The sequence below is a fragment of the Porcisia hertigi genome, chromosome 26 (assembly GCF_017918235.1).
Source record: "Porcisia hertigi strain C119 chromosome 26, whole genome shotgun sequence".
NCBI classification, from domain to species: Eukaryota; Euglenozoa; class Kinetoplastea; order Trypanosomatida; family Trypanosomatidae; genus Porcisia; species Porcisia hertigi.
The window spans coordinates 283897-303749 of NC_090585.1; the positions used below are offsets into that span (position 1 = coordinate 283897).

Genomic DNA, 19853 nt, shown 5'->3' on the forward strand with positions numbered 1-19853 from the left:
TTAAACACTCAAGTGCACAAAAACACCAAGGAGAAATGCGTAGGAGAGGAGAGAAGCGGGAGGACGAAGGGAGACAGCAGGGGGGGGAGAGGGGGGGGGGACGAGAGATGGGCTACGCAGTGAGGGTGGAATGAGACACAGCTCAATAACCGTACCCTGAATATCAAGAGAGGCGTGGGGAGGGGCAGGGAGGAGGAGCAGAGAGAGAGACAGAGAGCTGGGAGACGATTGTACCAGAAAACGGCAGCAGTAAAGGCAATGCAAAATGGGGTATGATGAGGCAAAACCGGTGCGCTTTTCGTATCAACTCTGTGTATGTTACTTTCTCTTGTTTTTGCTTGTGAGTGTGTGTGTGTGTGTGTCGGCTTGTGTTTACTCGAGATGTCCCGTCAACCAACTAGGAGGTAGGGAATACGGGAATACGTGCGTTGCACACCGCACTCAAAGCGAATGAGTGTTGTCCGTAAAGAGTATGTCCGTGTGAGGCAAGAGCAGGAGGAGGAGGAGGAGGAGGAGGAAGCCAGGCAGTGAGGTGCAAAGTAAACAGTTCAAGTAGAGAGAGTAAAAAAAGGAGATGATCGAAAACTTTGATGGAATCAGGAAAGGCCAACACTGTCTCAAGAAGACGGTTGCATTCAGATCACAAGTGCAAAAAAAAAGGAGGGCCAATCGTATCGTGTATGCGGATGGGCGCGCGCGCGCGCACGCACAGGGAGAAAGAGAGAAAGGGAGAAGCAAAACATGCTTGCCAAGCGCACTGTAAGTGTCTGGGCCTACGTCTGTGTGTGTGTGTGTATGTGTGTATGTGTTTTTGTGTGTGTGGATGCCTGAAGCCAGTAGAAATGAAGAGAGGTATCTTTCGTTTTCCCGCTGGAGCGCACTTAGGGCACGCACATCAACACGCAAACACACAAAGACAAGCGGAAAACAAACCAGCGACAACAACAAAAAGGGGGCAGGCGGGGCGGCTGCATTGGGGAAGCGCGAGGAGGAAAAAAACATTGACAACACCCACATCAGAGAGGAAGGCGAATCAAATAGACACTAAGACGTTGAAGTGACCAATGAAAGGGGGGAGGGAGGGGGGCGGTGCAAAGACCACGAGACGTTAAAGTCGTCCTCCTCAGCGAACTAGGGCACACACAAATGCACAACTCCACGGAAGAGTAGATGGTGGTGCGGAAGAAGTCACCACCCATCCCACCCCCCCCCCCCCCACACACACACGCACAAAGGGCCGATTGCCTGTGAAGCCACCGCAGACAAAACACAGAGAAAGAGGGAGAGACAGACCTCGAGACACAAGAGGAAGGACACCAAAGGCGCCGCCAGAGAGTGGCGGTTACCCTCGGTGAGATAGGATATACATATATAAATGAAAAAAAAAACACTACAAACAGTCGAAAGAGTCGTCAAAAAAAAGAATGCTGGAAGCGCCACCAGCTCAGTCCTGTTGCGTACAATGAGGGAGAAAAAAAAAGCAGTTCGGAAAGTCCGGGTAGCAGACCCAGGGATGGAGAAGAAAGGGGGGGGGGCAGAAGGAGCATCCCCATCAACAACAACGAGGACCAATGGTAGTGATTCCACAACCAAGAACCATTGGGGAAGGGGGAGGGGGAGAGGGGAGAGGGGGGGGAGAGGGGGGAACGAAAAAATGAAGCAAACACTCTCATGACGCATATGCACACACACACACACAACAAAAAAAAGCGGCAGTGGCGAGATCCCCCCAACCCCCCGTTTTCTCCTCTTGCTGACGGTAGACAGTTTCCCTTGCATTTTGTGGAAGAAAAAACGCACAAAGAGACGAGGAAGGCGGTGAAAGGGAAAGGGGAGAGAGCCGAGTAGAGATGTAGAGGCGTGTGGAGAAGAGTGAAGGCGGTCTTGAGAGAGGGCAAAATCGAAGTCGCTCTCAACAGTGAGGGCGTGAAAGAGAAAACGGAAAGGAGGAGGGGAGGTAATACGAGAGGATACCGAATTTGAGTGTACACAAAGAAATATAAAGACATATTTCGTGAAAATAAAAAAAAAGACGTGTACGAGCCCTCCCCTAGCGAGGTCGGAAGCAAGCACGCGTATCCACCTCAGGCCCAACCAGGGCAAACAGAGATGCGCCCCCCCCCCTCCCTCCAACTCACATCTCCTACTGTATCGCACGGAGACGAATGCTGCCCGACATATAACTACGTGCTAAATATCAGACGTTTTCTACAAAGGTGACGCTTTCTTAGAGGAACCAGAAAGGCCCTGAAGCCACTGATGACCAAGGAGGGCCTTTGCTGAAGGCCGCTGCTTGGGGTCGTACGAGTACAAGCAGGACAAGATGAAGTTGGCCGCGAAGCGCGCCTCGCGGAAGCCGAGGTATGGCTCCAGCTCCAACTCCAAGTTTCGTCGCGGGTAGGAGCGGAAGCGCGAGGCGTAGATAAAGTTGCCGTTTCGGTCGACGAAGCGGTGGAGGTACTCTGGTGGGGGGGTAGAGCCGCACTTCGGGAGCGGCTTCCCTTGCACAAGGGCATCATAGTACGCGTTGTTGCGTACACGGATGCTTGTAATCTCCACCGGCAATGGGCCGATAAGCTGCATCATCATGGCAAGGTGCTCAATATCCATCTCGCGCGGATCGCGTGTCTTCTTCTTCGGATCCATCAGAAAACTCCCAGTGATGAGCTCAAACGCCATGCACCCCACACTCCAGATGTCCGTCGCACAGGTGAAGTCGAGCCCTAGCAGGACCTCCGGCGCGCGGTACTCTCGAGTTTGAATGAGCGTGCCGCGCTGGTTGTCCATGACACCAGACCGCATCACAGGGAAGTTTTTCTTGCAACGCATGAGAGGCGCCAGCAATGATCTGTCGACATTCCCACACATGGAAACCCACAACGGCGCAGAGCTCGGAGGCTCCAGCAGCGCCGAGAGGCCAAAGTCAGCCAGACATATCAAGTGATTTCCCTTATGCTGCCCCACCGACTCCCTGAATTGGTCAAGGCTGATCATGTGACTCCGCTCCTGGTTGTAGCTGCAAAACCGCTCCATCGAGCTCACCAGCCTCGAGTCCACTGCCGAGCACAGCACGTTTTCCGGTTTGATGTCCGTGTGCACGACGTTCAGCACGCTCAGCTCGTGCAGTGAAATGAGCACCGAGCCGATAATCTCCTTGATCATGCGCAAATCTTCAGCGCTGCGTCGGCCGTGATTCGCCTTCATGCTTTCAATAATGGATAACAAGTTGGGCCCACAGAGGGGGAGGACCATGCAAGTATGCATGCCGAACTCGCCACGCACATCAAAGCAATCAATGATATTCGTGATGGCGATATGCTTCGGCAGACGCGCTTCGAGGTAGCGCAACAGGCTTACCTCGTAGAGCGTTGCCTCCTGAACGCTGGAGCGACACTTGGCGACCTTGACGGCGACGAAGGCCTGCGACAGGCCTCGGCCCATCGTGGAGTGCTTTGTGTCGTAACCCAGCCACACTGTGCTAAACTCACCCCAGCCCAGCTTCTGAACCAACACGTACCGCGAGTGAACGATGCGACCTGGCGTCACCGTGAGATAGCCACCCTCCTTGTACGCACCTTTGTCCTCCTCGAAGCGGTCGCGCCACTGGTCAATGTACCGCTGCATGTGATTTCGACTAGAAATGAAAGAATAGCTCGCCAACATCGAGGACACTTGAGGCAGACCGCTGAAAGCGGAACCCGTCGATGCAGGGCCCCCACTAGCGTGGCAGCGCACGTGAGCGTCACGCGCACTGGCCGAAACCCCGGGGTCCACAGGAGAGGCAGAGGCACTCGAGGCTACTGTGGGCATGTGCCCAGCGGGGTAGCTTCTCCCGAGAGAGAAGGTACTGGCAAACCTGTCGCGTGGTCGGTTCTCACGTGCAGCCAGGGTGGATGTACTGATACTGCCAGCGGTGTGAGCGGTACCCCCCACCCTCTCCTGTCGAGCAGCTCCACCAGCCTTGTCGGTCGTCGTCATGGTCGTGGAGATCGTTGACCTGGAGAGAGACGCTGAGGACGACGGATGTGCACGGCTGTTGGAGCGGCTTCGCGTGAGGGTAGTTGCCACACTGGAGCTGAGGCAGACCTCGTCCTCCCGAACCGCAACCGGCAGCACCGTGTTGGCCGTGAGCAACGGCGTCTGTGTCGGCCGCTCCGGCTTTCGCGCTGCGTCGACGAGGGTGCCATGATGTACCGCAGAGGGCTTCCGCGCTCGTGCAGCAACAACAGTCACGGGCGCTCCAAATGTTGTGTGGTGCAGTGAAGATGAGACATTGCGCTGCTGCTGGTCCTCTGTCTCGTCCGCTTTGTGACCGCGCTCCACTGGCGGCGGTGACGGAGGGGTCAATAGGGTTCCATGCTGAGAGTTGATCGTGGACGCGTGTACCGGCGTCTGAGGATCTGCACGGGACGAGCACCTTGGAGTTGTGGTCTCCATGGACGTAGTAGCAACGCTCGCTGCATCGTGGCTTCGATTTGGCGTGCTGTGCACGGTCAAGCTACTGCAGTCGGACCGACCCGTGCTGTGGCCCATGCGCACAATAGTGGTGCCGTAGCGTGCCGTGAATTCACAGTTCGCTTTGCTACCTAGGGGAGCTGTGGCAGCGGTGGTCGTCGCCGTTGTCGAAGAGGACGACAGTGCTGCCGCAGCTGGATCTGTGTAGTTGGCGGACATGACAGGTGTGTGAGCGCGGTTTCTCGGGAGTGATGAGCTGCGGGTGTTTACTTTTATTGTCAGGCCCCTCGATGCACTCGCTTGCCCGTGTGTCTTTCCCACTGCGTTTGCACCGACAGCAGTCGAGCCGGCCGAGACTCGTGGTGTCATCTTCGAGCCGCTCGCGTCGGTACGACTGTAGGAGAGGTCGATGACGCCAAACATCGCAGGTGATTTGACCACCTGCGGGGATGATGACATCGGCGCTGGTGGATGCACTGGTTGTTGGTGTTCATATGGCGAGCTGGCAGCGGCCGCCGGTGTCCCCGTTGACTGTGACTCTCTAGAAAGTCTCACAGGTGATTGGATCTGGGCTAACGCGAGTCTCCGCAGCGGGGACCTTGACAAATGGGTAACATCACTGGCGCGGTCAGTTGCTCCGCCACCCGGCGCACTGTCGCCGGCTGCGTGAGGCGTAGAGGTGGCTGCTATGGAAGCTTTTGGAGGCACGACCAGCATGGATTCACGTGACAGTGGCATAGTGAATTGCCAACCGGGGTGAGAGGACGGCGCCCCAGCTCGTGTAAAAGGGGATGACTCGGATGCCTGGTGAGGCCAACTGAAGGAAGACGACAAGGGGTGCCGGTGAGGAACCGATGTCGCTGCGGTGGGTGTTCCCTCCCCTAGCGAGGTGTTAAGTGCCGGTGAGTTGTTTTCGCCGTACCGCCGCGGGACGATTGTGGACCCGTCAACAGCGCTGGTTGGCACGCTAAGCGGTCGGGCGCCACCAGCTGGTGCGGATGAGCTTGCACCGATCGGTGTGGCTTGGCTGCCAGGCGCACGACGCTGTGGCGTCGGCTGCTGCTGCTTGTGCTCCTGTCGGGAACGCATACTATCCAAGGAATGCCGATATGATGAGGAGCCGATCATTCGGGTGATGCTGGCGTTCTCAGGGTGAGCTGGCAACGGAGAAGTTAGCATCTCAGTCTGGGTGAGCCTGTTCGGATGCAACAGCTTCTCTGGCCGCATCTCGTACCCCCCATTGCTGGTGTCATTGCCACCGCCCTGCTGATGTGGAATGCTGGTCATCAAGGCGCCTCCGCAGGAGTTTAGGTTCGTCGAGGCGCCGCAAGATGCATCGCCCAAGGTCGTTGATGCGGTTCGCGTGTCAAGAACCTCGTTGGGAACGAAGCCCGTCTGCGACGAGGACGAATCAGCTGCGATAGAGTGGTGCTGCTGCCTACGCCGGTGCATGTGGTCTGGCGAGTGGGTCTTTGATCGAGGCAGGGAAGGTGACAAGGCCGCGCCTTTTGGGGACCGCATCGGGTAGCTAAGGGAGAGATTGGTGGTGCTTGCGTACAACCCGGCCTCAGCCATGGTGCTGCTCCGCGAGGCTGACTTGCTCAGTCGACTGCGCGTCGATACGCGTCTGCGGTAGGAAGACGTTGTGCAGTTCGGGTTTATGCTTGCATCGCGGGTGGCAGGACAGACGGCGTACATGAGTGGCGAGCCCATGTTGGAGGAAGACAGCGTATGAGAAGGCTTGTGTTTCTGCAATGGCGTAGAGCGAGGAGATGGGCAGGGAGGTGACGAGGACGCCTCGCTGGGCACATCGTGATGAGTGGAGTAAAGGGCGCCACCGCCGCAATCCCCGGTGGCGTAGTCAGGCCTTGCAGGCATCTTTGGTTTCTCCTGCGTCTGTGTGTACGGGTTGGCGTACTGCATCAAAAATAAAGTGCGTTACGCGTACACCACCAATTCGAGGACAACCAAAACGCTCCCCAATCTATAGAGAGAGAGAGACAGCGGTGAGGGGGGAGGGAGGGGGAGGGGGAGGGGGAGGGGAGGGGGAAGGGGGGGAGGGGGATATTCACAGCGAATGCGCCAGTCGTGGTGAGGAATCCACACGTGATCGGCTGGGGAGAGGAGGGGAGGAGGGGAGACTCAAAGACGAGAAAAAACAACAGCAACGGCAAGAACAAAAAAAAAAGATGTCACTGAAGTGTTGATTCCACAAGTGACTGGCGTACAGATCATCAACGACGACAGACGTCTGTATACACAGGGAGACGACTCGGACACGCACACACACACACACACACGTGGGCGGAAGAAACAGAGCGGAAGGCAGAGGAGTGGGGGAAGCGTGGAAACGCGGCTAAAACAAAAAAGGGCGCGGCTGCCTGCCTTTACTTCTTCTCTTGAACACACCTAACAACAAGGAGATCAAACAATCAACTTCAAAGAAGGAGCGCGCATTCAACGCGGTGCAGAGCGGTACGAGGGAGAAAGAGAAGGGGAAAAGCGAGGGTTAGAAGAATCAAGACAAAATTGGCGGGAAGTATTACCTGCGAAGGACTGACAGAAAATGCAGGTGGTGAAAGTAAGAGGAGAGGAGAGAAGAGAAGAGGGAGGAGGGAGTAGGGAGTAGGGAGGAGGAGGAGGACTCAAACCAGATGTACTCAAAACAAGTCAAAAACCAAGATATATTATCCCACACACGCATACACACACACACACACACAGAGGCCCTACAACGCGACGCTTAAAATAATAATAAAACGAGGGCGGAGAAAATATATATTAGAGAGGGGGAGAGGGGAGAGGAGAATGACGCAGAGAATATGCAGATAAAACGAGAAAAGCGTAGAGGGACGGACCTCACGGCACGCACACGCTCAATTTCAGAATGAGAAATTGGCGAGTGTAGAAGTCGCCGCAGCCAACGGGATGAGCACCACCGATATCCCACGATTAAAGAGCGTGAGAAATCGAAAAGAGATGATCGGAGCGAAAGCAAGAGGGTAGAAAAGCAACAGATGATATATACACAAACAAACAAACATAAATATAAATATAAATATATATAATGCACACACGGAGAGGGGGGGGAGCAGGTCAACTCCTGACACACACACACACACCGTAACAGCGACGACGACGACGACCGATTTACTCAGCAGCAAAATGAGAAAATGATAGGGGGGAGGAAAAAGGAAAAGGCGCAAGCCGATGTTAACGTGGGAATGGGGGCAGGAGGAGGTCAATACTCTTTAAATATTTGGGAGATGTATTGAGCTTCAGCGGGTATCGAATCCGTTGGGGTCGTGTGTGTTGTGTTTTTTTTTGGTGTATGTATCTGGATTGCTGTAACGTGAAAAAAAAGGGGGAGAGAGAGCTATGTCAAATGGGAGAGACGAGAAGAGCGGGGAGGCGCTCGAGAAACATCAAGACAAAAGAATGTGGGGAGGGGAGAAGGGGGCCGCAGCGTAGGGACAGAGAGGGAAGGAGCAAAGAGGCGGTGAATCACGTGAGCACGCACACCGCAAAGGGGGGAACGGGAAAAGCGAGTCAATAAAAAAAAATGAGCACAGTTAAAGAAGACCGAAGGGGAAAAAATAAGGCGAGAAGGGGGTAACGCACTGAGAAGTAATGATGGCGACAACACGAGAACATACATATATGCACACGTACACAGGAAAGAATCAGCACGATGTACGACAGATAAAAGAAACAAGAAAAAAATAGGGAGGGGGAAAATGATACGCACCCGGCCTTCACGCTTGAGTGAACAACCCGACGTTGTGAGACACAGATTTTTTAAAAAAGAGCAGAAAGACACACACGGCAAGAGACACAAAGTTAGAGGTGGTACAAAAACACTAAAAACAGGAAACAAAAACAAAACACCAACAACGCTAATGCTGTGAAAGTCCCGCTGCTGCCGGAAAAAAAATGGAGAGTAACTTCTTAGTGGAGTCTGCTTGTTGGCGTGTCGGAGAAAGGAGGAGGAGAAGGAGAAGCACGAGGCAAAAAAAAAAAAAAACAGAGACGAAAACGGGGTGAGGAGTACGTTTGGAAAGTAGATGAATTCTCCAGCACAAACAACAGTTCCACAGAAGCTCCGAAAGCCTACAGAGCAAACCAAGTACCTATTATAGGGGGTTTGGCGCTATAGGAGGAGGAGAAGGAAGAAAGACAACACGATGCACGCACGTGCAGAAACATACAGCTACAACACTCAAGATGCGTGCCGCTAGAAAAATTATGCGCACACGAAAAAAAAAAGAGTTGTGGCCTTCGCGGCTGCAAAAGATACAGTTATAATCCACAAACAGGGAGAGAGAGAAGCGAGGGAGGTCTAGGGAAAGTCGACACACACACACACACAAACACGTACACCCGCACCGAACACAACAATGAAAATACAGTTAAACAGCAGGTAAGCAAGAAAAAGACTGGATATCCTTCACGCATAAACGCGGGCACGCACGCACGTACAAGTGCGTATATGTTGGTTGGTATGTGAATGTATGGGAGAGGGTGAGTGAAGAGAAATACACGACACAGTGGGAAGGGGGTGGGGAGCGAGAAAGGGGAAGATGAGGGGGGGGCTCAATCTCAAGCTTTTTTGTCCTATATTTGTAAACAAAACTAAAGGGAAACAACACAGAAGCCGAACAGAGGAGTGGTGTTGGTGGCGGGGGTGAGAGGAGGGGAATCTCGCGAAGGAAGAGAAAAGGATATAGCCCGTCTACTTGGTGTATGTTTCCTTTTTTTGCCTTCTGACCTATTGCTGGTGTTTTCTCCCGCGCCCTTTTTTTTATCCTCCCGACTACTACTCTTGATCAGAGCCACCGTTGCTTGTAGCGTGATCTCGCCTCCCCCCCCTTCCCTTCCCTTCGATGCAAACGCAGTCACACCGTAGCAGGAACGAGAGCTGCGACAACCAGACCACAAGTCAAAGTAGGGTTAAGGAATAAGGGGGGAGGGGGGATGCAGATATGGGACAAAGGGGGAGGTGTAAAAGGGAGAGTTGGAGCTAAATAAACGCACACGCACAAGCCACGGTATATATGTGTATATATATATATATGTGTATATATATATATGTGTGTATATATATATATATCTAATGTTGCCTTTGGTATTCCTTGAGCTCAAGTGAGCAGATGCACCTTTCCTACAGCGTTGCCTGGATGGGTAGGCAAAATCGGTTGGTATGCGTAGACGGGCGTGAGGGGAGGGAGGGGGAGAAAAAAGGGGGGGGGTATCGTTGTCGTACGAACTCTGTGCCCTTCTGTTTCTCCTCGAGTATCAAGAATCTGTCTCCTAGTGCCTTTATGTAGGCTTGTGTGTGTGTGTGTGTGTGTGTGTATATGTACACTGGCAGCAGGCCAGAGAAAGAAACAGTGATAGAAAGAGGGAGAAAAACAACGAGACGAGTCCTTTTTGTGTTTGTTCGGCAGCTCGTGAATTCGATGAGCGGCTGCCTTTTCTCCTATTCTATTTTTCTTGTTATTCTTTGTCTCCCACCACTTCTTTTTTTTTTTTTTGCCCAATCAACACCCTCTCTAATGTCGCTTTTGATTGTTGTTTTTTTATGTGTATGTATATGGACTTCCGTGGTGGTGGTGGTGGTGGTGGGAGGAGGAGGAGAGCGATGCGAGTTTCTTCGTTTTCTATCCTTGTGTGTGTGTGCGTTGGGGAGGGGGGGGGGCGATGGGGGAGGGACGGAGAGGGGGCAAAGCGCTGCTTGCTACGATGGGGGACAAAACCGAATGACGGCATGTGGACGGCGGGTAGTCGCAAGAACGTGGGGGGGAAAGATGGAAGTGTCAGGGGGATTTTGGGAGGGGACAGAAGGAAAAGAAAGCGAGTAAGGGGGTCACACGCCTGTAGCAAGGCGTGCGCTCTAATCTCACACACCCCAGCCCAAGAGCAATGCACCACGACCCAAATTCAAAAATATCCACACACGAAAATAATGCCAATCTCCTCCTCTTTTGTCGTCTGTGCAGGAACGGTACAACACAGCGGGTGTAAGACCGTTGTGAAGAATACGGGCGAGTAGGCGTTGCCCCCCCCCCTTTTTTTTGACTTGTTCAAGGGGTTACTAGTAGAGAGAACGAGAATACAGACGCATCTTTCAAAAACACCTGTAAACAAATGGGGCGGGGGGGGAAGAGGTGAAAACGAAGAGCACACACACACGCACACGGATGTCGGTCGACATAGCCACCACCACTCACACCATTCTTCCTCTTACCCCCTCTACAGAGCAAGTGAAGATTGTAGATGGCTTACGCAGATGGTGATTCCGATGCACTGGCATACCTTCACAAGTGGCTATACGGCCGCCAATATACAGAGAAACGACAAGGAAGAAAACCAGACAGTAACAACAAGAAAAAAAAAGTAACGATAAAAGCAGCAAGAATAAACCAGAGGCAGTCATCTGCTCCATGCGTGGGTTGAGATTGAAAGATGAATGAATGAAAAGGAGACCCCCCCCCTCCCCTCCCTCCCTCCCCCCACACACACACACACCTCCACCGGGGAAGGGAAGCAAGAGCACCAAAGAGGAAAGTGAAAGACGCCAGCCCTACAAAGTCCAGTCGGTAAACCCCAAACGCCGTCCTCAGCGTCACACAGACATAAGCAGGGGGAGGGATGAGAAAAAAAAAAGAAAAGTCAAGAAACTCAAGTCTTGCATATCAATGATGAAGCCATTGCACAACCTCAAAACCGCTTCGAATGACGCTCTACCGCAGACTTCTTTACCCCACTTTCTCATCCCACCCACCACTCCTGAATATTGATTTTTCCTCCTTCGTCATCTCTCACTTACTTGGAGCTGCCAGAGAAACACCGTTGGTCAGAGAGAGACGCTCTAGCCGACTGAGCATCTGCTCCACCTCAGCTGCACGCAATACTCTACGTACCTCTAATGGTGGAACCGCTTGCCGTCGTGCACTGTCTTTGTTACCTGACGAGTGGCCACGACTTGAGTGTGGCGCCTTGGTGCCATGGGTAGGAATCACACTATCCGAGGCTCCCTCATCTGGTGGGTTGCGCCGGCCATGCTCAGCGTGGCCCTGGTCATCACCCGCCTGCCCGTATACGCCGCTCCCGTCGCTGCTACCACTGAATTGCCGCTGCTGCTGAGCGGCGGCGCTCGCCTCCGCAGTTGACGCCACAGCGCATGCATAAGACTTGAGCGCCTGACTGTAGGAGTCCTGGATGATGCTATGGGCAATGTTGAGGATGTTACATACAAACAATGCCAGGAAGGTAAGGAAAAACACTCGAGCAAATAATATCTGCAGCAAGTGGGGCGATTGGTCCAACTGGAGGAAGGTGTCGAGGAGATTATCGCCAAACATGGAACACAGGAGCGTCGCGACAGCCTTGAAGACACTCTGAAAGTAGATGCCGCCTATCCCACCAAACACCGCGGTGCCGCACACGGCGTAGCCGATGAGCACTGGAAGCACTCCAACAGCGAAGACAGAGAGCTGCTGCAGTGCCGTGGCGAGCCCGTCGATGAGGACGTACCACGCCGGGAACAGCTTCAACAGCACGACCACGCGGAAACTGCTCAGCATCGAGGCGAAAGCCAGCAGTAAGGTCACTGCCTCCTCAAGCGACTCACTGGTACGGCACTTGTGCTGCGCCACGAGGGCCGCGGTGGCAAAGGAGAGTACGGCTAGGTTGGAAAGGTACCCCAGCCAGCGCCAGCCACTTTCCTTGACCTGCACGGCTCCGAGCGTCGATGATGGCAGCGGCGCCCTCTCCAGTCCCTCCCCGTCGGGTGAATGCTCACGGTAACGGTGATGCCTAGGGCGCACGCCCCCCCTTTCCCTCACCTGCGCACGCAGTCGCGCGCACATGTCAACGAGTGCCAGAAGCCCAGCGGCCCAGCACAGTAGCAGCGGCCATTGCTCTAGCTGACGCCGCGAGACATAAAAAAAACGGACTGCCATCGCTACAGCGGCTTTGTGACCCTCGAAGCCGTAATCGACCACAACTTCCCAGCTGGAGGGAATCGTGGCTGCTCTGCCGCCGGACCACTGCCGCGAACGGGCAAAGAGGGAAAAGGTCAGGCGTAGCGCCACCATGCGATCGAGCAGGTCGCCAACTGCCGAAATCCGACATGGAATGAACGCCCCACCCGCCACGCGATCCACCTGCGGCGTGCAGGATTCCCTCGAGTTGTTCAGGAGCACCGCGGCATTGAGAAACGGGCCTGTCGGACTTTCCAGCGTGAGTGGGTAGATTTCAGTTGAGACTTGGGCGTAGGACGGCGTGCCGTAGAAACCCACGTGGTATTCTAGAAACAGCATCGGCGGAGCTATCTCGTCAGAGCCCCCTGAACTCGAGTTGGTGTAGTGCATGAACAAGCCTCGACTGCGCCTCGGCACGGCGTAGTAGGACCGTACAGTGTGCTCAAGAGTACCCAGAAACTCATCTATAGTTTCGATACGGTGATGCAGGTACCCATGTGTGTGGTCGTTGCTCGCGAAAAGATACGAAGCGAGCGTGTAGCGCGCATTTACAGCTTCCCTATTACGGACAATCTGGTAGCGAAACGCAAAACTTAGGAGCAAGGCCAAGATGGCCACGTTTATAAGAGAGTGAAATAAGATCATGCCTTCTCCGTCAATTTGCCAGTTCTTTTTTTTTTCTGCCCTTCCTTTTGCTGTTGGTGTTGTGGTTGATTCAATGTGACTCAAATTGGTGGATAAACTCTGCGTACTTGTGTCTATCCCCACCCTTCTTTTCCCAGGCCCATCACAGGCAAAGTATTCGCTCCTCCACCCACTCCCCCACCTTTCCTTTGTTTTTTTTTCAAATCTTGTGGACGTGCGTTGCAAAACACCAATGCAACCAAAAAAAAAGTACACAAGAAAATGGTGTACCCCGCCTATCGAAAAAAAAAGCGAACAGGAGACAGAGAGAGAAGGGAAAGTGCTGTGCGGAGAACTTTTTTTGAGAAAGGCAACCGATCCGAGGCAGCACCACACCCTCACCAGTGGCAACCACCACCGGAAAAAAAAATGAGCTTGAGGTACCGGCAAGTCCGCCAGGCAAAACCGAGATGGGGATAAAGAAAAGCGGGGCACTTCGTGATTGTGTGCGCCTACCTCTCACATTTGCAATTGCACAGTTGTGATGGGTTTTGCACCTCCTGTCCTGTCATGTTTGGAGCTGAGATGACCACTGCGCTGAAATGTGGTGGGCCGTTTTTTTTTTGGATACTGTGTTTTTTAGAATATAATCAACTCATCGCCCACTCGCCTTCCTACAGAAATGACCTCTCCGCAGGCACACCCGCATAGTGGCAAAGTAGAGTGGGAACTCTCACAAACACACATTGCGACAATACCAGACTCAGTCACTTCACCACCACCTCTGCTACAGAACCTCCACGCTACCCCCTCCCCCACCTTTGCGCATCAACACCCATCATACCGGGTCGAGACGCGGCGTATTTCCCCCGTGCGGCTCATCCTCCCCACATACAAGTATTTACAAGACAGATCAGAGCCCCCGTTGAATCAGCTTGAGGTTCTACCTATTATGTGGGTGGTACAGACGGGTGTGCTCTGATAGTCAATCAGACTCTGGCCGCCAAAATGAGCAGCGGTGAATTACTCACTTTGCTGCACTATTGATTGCTGCTTGACCCTGTCACTGCCAAAAGTAGTTCTCTATCAGCAAGGGGAATGGGGGTGAGAGGGCTGCTTGGGCTCCTACAGAATGGGGCACGCCTCCTCGTGATGCCTCCCCCCTTTCCTCTCCTAGCAGAAGAAGAGAAGGTCACAGGTCATCACGGTGCGTAAGAGAACGGAAAGCTCAAAACAGTAAAAAATATATAAACACAGCTTGCCAGGGGAAAAAAGGGGGAAAAGAGATTTATTATACTCCGAGTGCCCGTGCACGTGTGTTTCACAGTCCGGAAATAAAGAGCCAAAAAATGTTTGTATGCGTGAAAAGGGAAGAGGAGAAGCAGCAACACTACGGAGCTTCGTTGATGTCCTGTCGGGTGGCGAAAGTGCCCAAGGGAAATGGGGAAAAAAAAGAGAAAGGCTGCAGTCATAAATCAGTCGTCACACAATGCCGGTGTTTCGAACAGCATGCGGTAATTGCACATCGAAGGCTCCTCCACCTGCACCAGCTTGTTCTCCGGACCACAGACGAGGCGCAGCTCCACATTTCGCCTCACGCCGTTCCAGCACATCAAACCATCATCGTAGATCATCCTCGACAAATCATACGCGTCTTTAGCCCACATGGCGTACGTATTTTCCCCCATGGATTTCCACGAGCCCAGAAGCGTCCCGCCCTCCTCTGCATGCAAATCGCGTTGATAAATTTTGTCAAACATGACGACCGCGTATGTTTGCTCGTGAAATTCAATCGTGAACTCCCTCTTCTCAAGTGTTCGAAGCAAGTCTTCTGTGGTGATACTTGAAGTTTGCGACTTCTTTGCAGACTCGATCGTCTTCTCCAGTTTTTCAAGTCGCTCCTTCGCTTCCACAAGAGACTCCTCAATATCGTCCCAGATAAAGCTAGAGCGGTCTTCTAGGTCTTCATCTACTTTGCTAACACCTACCTCACCGTTGTGATCGCAGACATGCATGCATGTAAACACAGGGTGACCGCATGAAAAACTGTGCCTAACGGTTTCACTGCGCACCACCATGTTTTCACTCTCCTCCTCATGCTCGGTATCCTCCTCCGCACCCCCTGCAAGCTCGTCATTCTTGACACCCGCCCTGCAGAGACAGTACCCTGAACTACTCTCCTCGATTACGCTCGTGCACGGTTTGTCTGTGTAGTTTTCGTGCGGGCCAGTAGGAGTGCACCAGGCTGTTTGACGCCACTGAAGGCAGGATCCTGTCTTGTCAGCCAACTCGCCCTCCTCATTATCGGCCTTCTTTTCTTCCAAGCTTACTTCCCCTTCGGCCTCTCGCTCTTGCACTGCGCTAGCAGCGGCCTTCTTCTTCTCAAGCGCTGAAATATTGGCCACTATCTTCGCGTGCTCTTCCTCCAGCCCGGGGAGAGATTTAGCAGATTCCTCACGGCGCCGCAGTGCATCAGAACGCATCAGCTCCTTGTTCCCTACGGCTTGAATCCTGCGCTCCCGATCCACCTCTCGCTGCCGCTCAATCTCTGCGGCTACCTCAGCACATCGATTGGGGCATACAACGAGTGACGCGGCCTCGTCGGAGCCGTCACAGCAGTCACAGATTCCATCGCCTACGCGATTGTGAGGGATCGTTTGGACATGGTGCTCTTGATCTGTGCACTGGAAGCTCCAATTCACTGGAAGCACAGGAGCCAGGCTGCCCAAAAGCACAGTGCAGCCCGATGTACCCGGCTCATCACTGCCATCAACGCAGTCGCATACGTCATTGTTTACACGACTGAATGGGATTGTAGTCGAGTTATCCAAGCAACGAAAGCGTCCTACCTCTTCAGCTGCTTTGAAGTAGGCAATGTGCTGGTTCTGCACACCCAAAACACGGCCCTGCCCTGGGGTGCAGAAAACGAGCAAAAGGGCATGAGCGAAAAGTATCCACCACATTGTGAACATATTTATTGCCACGGCGGAGTTAAAATGTAGCTTGGTGACTTCTAGTAAGAACCTTTCAATCCTTCACAGGAAACAAAAAAAAAGAGGAAACACTAGAAATGCGCGGGCTCGCTCCGCATGAAGACAAAGCGATAACGAATGGAGGAAAGAAGAGATAATATATGGGAAAGAAGTTACAAAACTGGTACACTTGGGGAACATGCCCTTAAGCATCGAGGTGAGAGTCCAAGCTGAGGACAGAAAACTAACGTCTCATTCGCAATATCATTGTTGTCAGAAGACATATGGTCGAGATCTCCGTGGTCTGAGACACAACAACACGAATACCACCCGCAGACACTAACTGCTCCATTTTATTGGCTTCTGATATGCGATGAAATAAAGCGTGCGAAGCGAAGTAATTGGGAACATAACATAGCGCGAAAATAGACTGAGTACAACAGCCTTCCCCACCCCACCCCACCGGAAGAATATTCAGCCTTTGCTACCGCAATAACATTTGAACACCTTTCGCCTCGTGATACAGTCGCCAAGATTAGCGGTGAGAATCAAGAACCGAGCTCCTCTGTTTTCTGGTTTTGTTTTTTGAGCCCACCGGCGAACAGTGCGCACCCAAAAACAACAAAAAGAAGAAGACGGAAGAGAAGAGACGAGCAGCTCCTTTACAGCGTGGAAAAGGTCATTCTTTGCTTGATGAGGCAACCAAGCTGGTCTCCGAAGAATGATGCTCGGACCCACTAAAACACAGGCAAAAAGAAGAAGAGGGTGAAATTTCTTCGGCCGGCTCTACGCTCGTGGCAACTACATGGCGGAGTAGAAAGAGAAATGCGTGGGTAAAAAAAACAAAACATCGCGTGAAATTATTACAGCAAGTGGGAAGTCAACAAGCTTGGCCATAAAATTGTAGATGCTAGTGACACAGCAGCGGGATGGGTTTTCTAGATGTGCTCGTTAGATCAAAAATAGTCCCCAGGAGCGCAGATAAGTATAGATCTTCAGAGGAATCGGGGAAGGCACCGGCATGGGTGTCAAGCGGGTACCGGGCAACACTCGTAACATCGTGACGGAAAAAAAAGGTGGAGGGTAAAAATCAGCTAAAGTTTCTGAAAAACACGATAACGAGAAGCGACAGAAGGAGAGGGGGGATGTGGAGAAGGCGAAACACGAAGAGTCACCAATGATATCTTCTCCGAGAGGTGTCGAAAAATTCTACACTTTGATCGATGTGGGCAACACACCTTTTCTTGGCAGCTGCAAAGAAGATAGACCCAGTTGCCTCTTTGGTGATATTGCGTGTGTGTTTGCCGCCTACAGCTTTTTTTTTCCGTGCCGTGGAAGAAGACGATAGAATGAAAGCACAGGAAACAAGTCGGTGTTGAAACGGTGGAGGGTACAAGCTCTAGTTACGTGACTCGCTATTGATTGATGACTGACTCCAATTGAACGCGTAATTATCCAGCTCATCCAGGAGCGGCGTCATCCGCTCCGAAGTGGAGAGCGGTGTTCCTGTTACTTTCGTATCCTGAAGCGTGCGCAAAAGGGATTCATCAGCCTCCACCTGAGGAATACCGGATTGGCGCACGTAGTCCCGAACAGTGTTTCTCCACAGCTCAGCTGTCGGGGATAAAACGGAGAGCGGTGATGTCAAAGACATTACTGGAGGAGCTTCAGGAGCAACCTTCGATTTTTCCACCGCACTAACAATGTGCTCAGCTTCCTCATCCAGCTCCAGAGCCACCTGCTGTGCATTCTGAAGCTCAATGCCCTTTGGTGCCGGCGGAACTCGGCGATCTTGCGGGTGAACGCCTTCGCAATGCTCATTCGTACAGCTTAAGTCAAAGCAAGTATACACGCTCCGACGAAAGGCCTGCACAAGACGTCCGTCCGTGTAAAGCGTCTTGAAAAATGGAACCCAGTGAAAGTGACAACGCACAGTCACCTTGTTGCCGTAGCGAGCAAAGAAAATAGAGTCCTTCACCCGCTTTACTACTTCGGCGCGCGGCCTTTCCTCCGCCATCATAATCTCGGCAAGCTTCTGAAAAAAATTCATGCGATGGCGCACAGGCCCTGCCTCGTGCAAGTGAAGTTGGTTGCACGAGAACTCCTGGTAACATTTGTGGTCGGCTAAGTGCAGGTTGCAAAAGGCCCCCTTTGGATCACGGGGAATCTTTCGCTGAGACGGTGCCTGTGGCCCACGAATTCCACTCTGGTGGTCCAAAAAGGAAAGAAGACGTTCGGTAATGACACGGTTGTCAGCCGTAACGACTAGATTGAGTTGTGTCGCAATAAAGTCGCGCGCAGCCTGGGCGTACTTTACGCCATCGGTATCAGCGTGATCCTGCTGCTGCTCCAGATACACTTTTTGAACGGTATCGTAGGTCTTGAGCCACATAAAAGCCGTGCTGCCGGATCCGCTTTGCGAATAGAGGTGAAGAACTGTTACAAGGAGGCCCACAGTGGGCTCAAAAATATCGGCCACTTTTGCGGCACCATATGAAATAACATTTCCTAGGATTGGCACACCATTTTCATCGACGCGGGACAAATACGACCTAAAGTCAAGCCCCATGTCAAGAACTTGGAGTGTTTCGGGCACAGCTAATGTAAGCTGCGGTCGCTTTTGATGAGACATTGCACACCTTCCGTCTGCAACAAAAAGCCGAAGGGAAAAAATGTGTCAATATAACACACGCTCAAAGGCTGAGGGAAAGGCACACCGCGATGCCACACAGCGAACAAAACTGAAAAGGGAAGTCAAGGTGAATAACGATAGGAGAAACAGAAGATAGTGAAAATGCAATGGCGGCCATTGAAGTGATTGACCAGGCTTACCAAGTCAGAGCTACGAGATCACCTCCTTTTCGATGTTTTTTCAGTGACTGTAATTGGATCCAAACTGATGAACCCCGGGAAAGCGGGGCCATCAAGCTTCCGAGTCTTTCTTCGTGCTAAAATGGGTTGCAACTTTGAGGGGGAGCATGGGCTTTGTTGTGGTGTTAGACACGGATAGAGCTGTGAGTCACTAGCTATCGCACATATTCCATCCTTTTACGAGATTCGTGCCCCATCCTCCAGGGCGACACTCTTTTCTTGAACTCGCTGGCTCAAATCTTGAATCTCCATCTGCACTCGAGCAGAAGAAAAAAGCACAGGCCCCATGTCTCCAGCTCCAGTAATCTGTGCTTCGTCCAAGTAGACGTTGATTTCATGCTCCAGCTCATCCAGTGCACTCAGGGCGGAGCTCATGGTGCACTTTCACTACCAGGGGTAAGTGGATACTCTGAAAAGGGGGCTGTGTCGAGCACAAAAAGACAGAGGGAAAAGGAAAGTGGAAGAGAAGTGAAACATTTGAGGCAAAGAGTGAGTTATCCAGGAGGGCACAACACAATGAATGTGGATTTGTCGGGTGCTGTATCTGCGTGCAGAAAAGCCTGGGGTGGAGAACAGTGTCAAGCCGCAACTCCCTGGCTGCTTCTCCAATGTACGGTCGATGTCGTGCAATTTTTTTTTCTCTTTCACTGACGAGACCGAAACCGGGAATAAAGGTGCTGACCGGCGTGCATCGAGACTCAGTACTGGGCTTTGCAAGTCCAAGCAAACAAGGGTAAGGATCAGCCCGGGGGGGGGGGGGGCATCCGGTGGATGCTGAGAGGAGTGACCAACGCGGCGTATTTTCCAGCGCTGAAATCCCCGAGACATGGAAAGTATGGGGGGGGGGGCGGAGAGAGCACTGTTTGAGCTCTATCAACCGCATTCTGTGTCTCCATCAGAAAAGAGAGTCAGCGGCCTTTACGAGTGCTCGAGAAAATAGCACTTC

At 52.6% G+C, this 19853-nt stretch overlaps 5 protein-coding genes across 5 annotated transcripts; all 5 read right to left on the reverse strand.

Annotated features, from left to right (window-relative positions):
* Positions 1 to 2208: 2208 nt before the first annotated feature.
* Positions 2209 to 5907, reverse strand: JKF63_04123 (uncharacterized protein; the record flags this gene model as incomplete). The annotated part of the gene is made up of 2 exons (XM_067900116.1): positions 2209 to 4957; positions 4988 to 5907. 2 exons carry the CDS (start codon positions 5905 to 5907, stop codon positions 2209 to 2211), a joined length of 3669 nt encoding a protein of 1222 aa, XP_067756300.1.
* Positions 5908 to 11276: 5369 nt separating this feature from the next.
* On the reverse strand, positions 11277 to 13085 carry JKF63_04124 (uncharacterized protein; the record flags this gene model as incomplete). Its single annotated transcript, XM_067900117.1, has 1 exon — positions 11277 to 13085. One exon carries the CDS (start codon positions 13083 to 13085, stop codon positions 11277 to 11279), a length of 1809 nt encoding a protein of 602 aa, XP_067756301.1.
* A 1454-nt stretch (positions 13086 to 14539) lies between these two features.
* JKF63_04125 (uncharacterized protein) lies at positions 14540 to 16036 on the reverse strand (the record flags this gene model as incomplete). Its single annotated transcript, XM_067900118.1, has 1 exon — positions 14540 to 16036. One exon carries the CDS (start codon positions 16034 to 16036, stop codon positions 14540 to 14542), a length of 1497 nt encoding a protein of 498 aa, XP_067756302.1.
* A 1399-nt stretch (positions 16037 to 17435) lies between these two features.
* On the reverse strand, positions 17436 to 18668 carry JKF63_04126 (uncharacterized protein; the record flags this gene model as incomplete). Its single annotated transcript, XM_067900119.1, has 1 exon — positions 17436 to 18668. One exon carries the CDS (start codon positions 18666 to 18668, stop codon positions 17436 to 17438), a length of 1233 nt encoding a protein of 410 aa, XP_067756303.1.
* Positions 18669 to 19084: 416 nt separating this feature from the next.
* Positions 19085 to 19282, reverse strand: JKF63_04127 (uncharacterized protein; the record flags this gene model as incomplete). The annotated part of the gene is made up of 1 exon (XM_067900120.1): positions 19085 to 19282. One exon carries the CDS (start codon positions 19280 to 19282, stop codon positions 19085 to 19087), a length of 198 nt encoding a protein of 65 aa, XP_067756304.1.
* Positions 19283 to 19853: the final 571 nt, after the last annotated feature.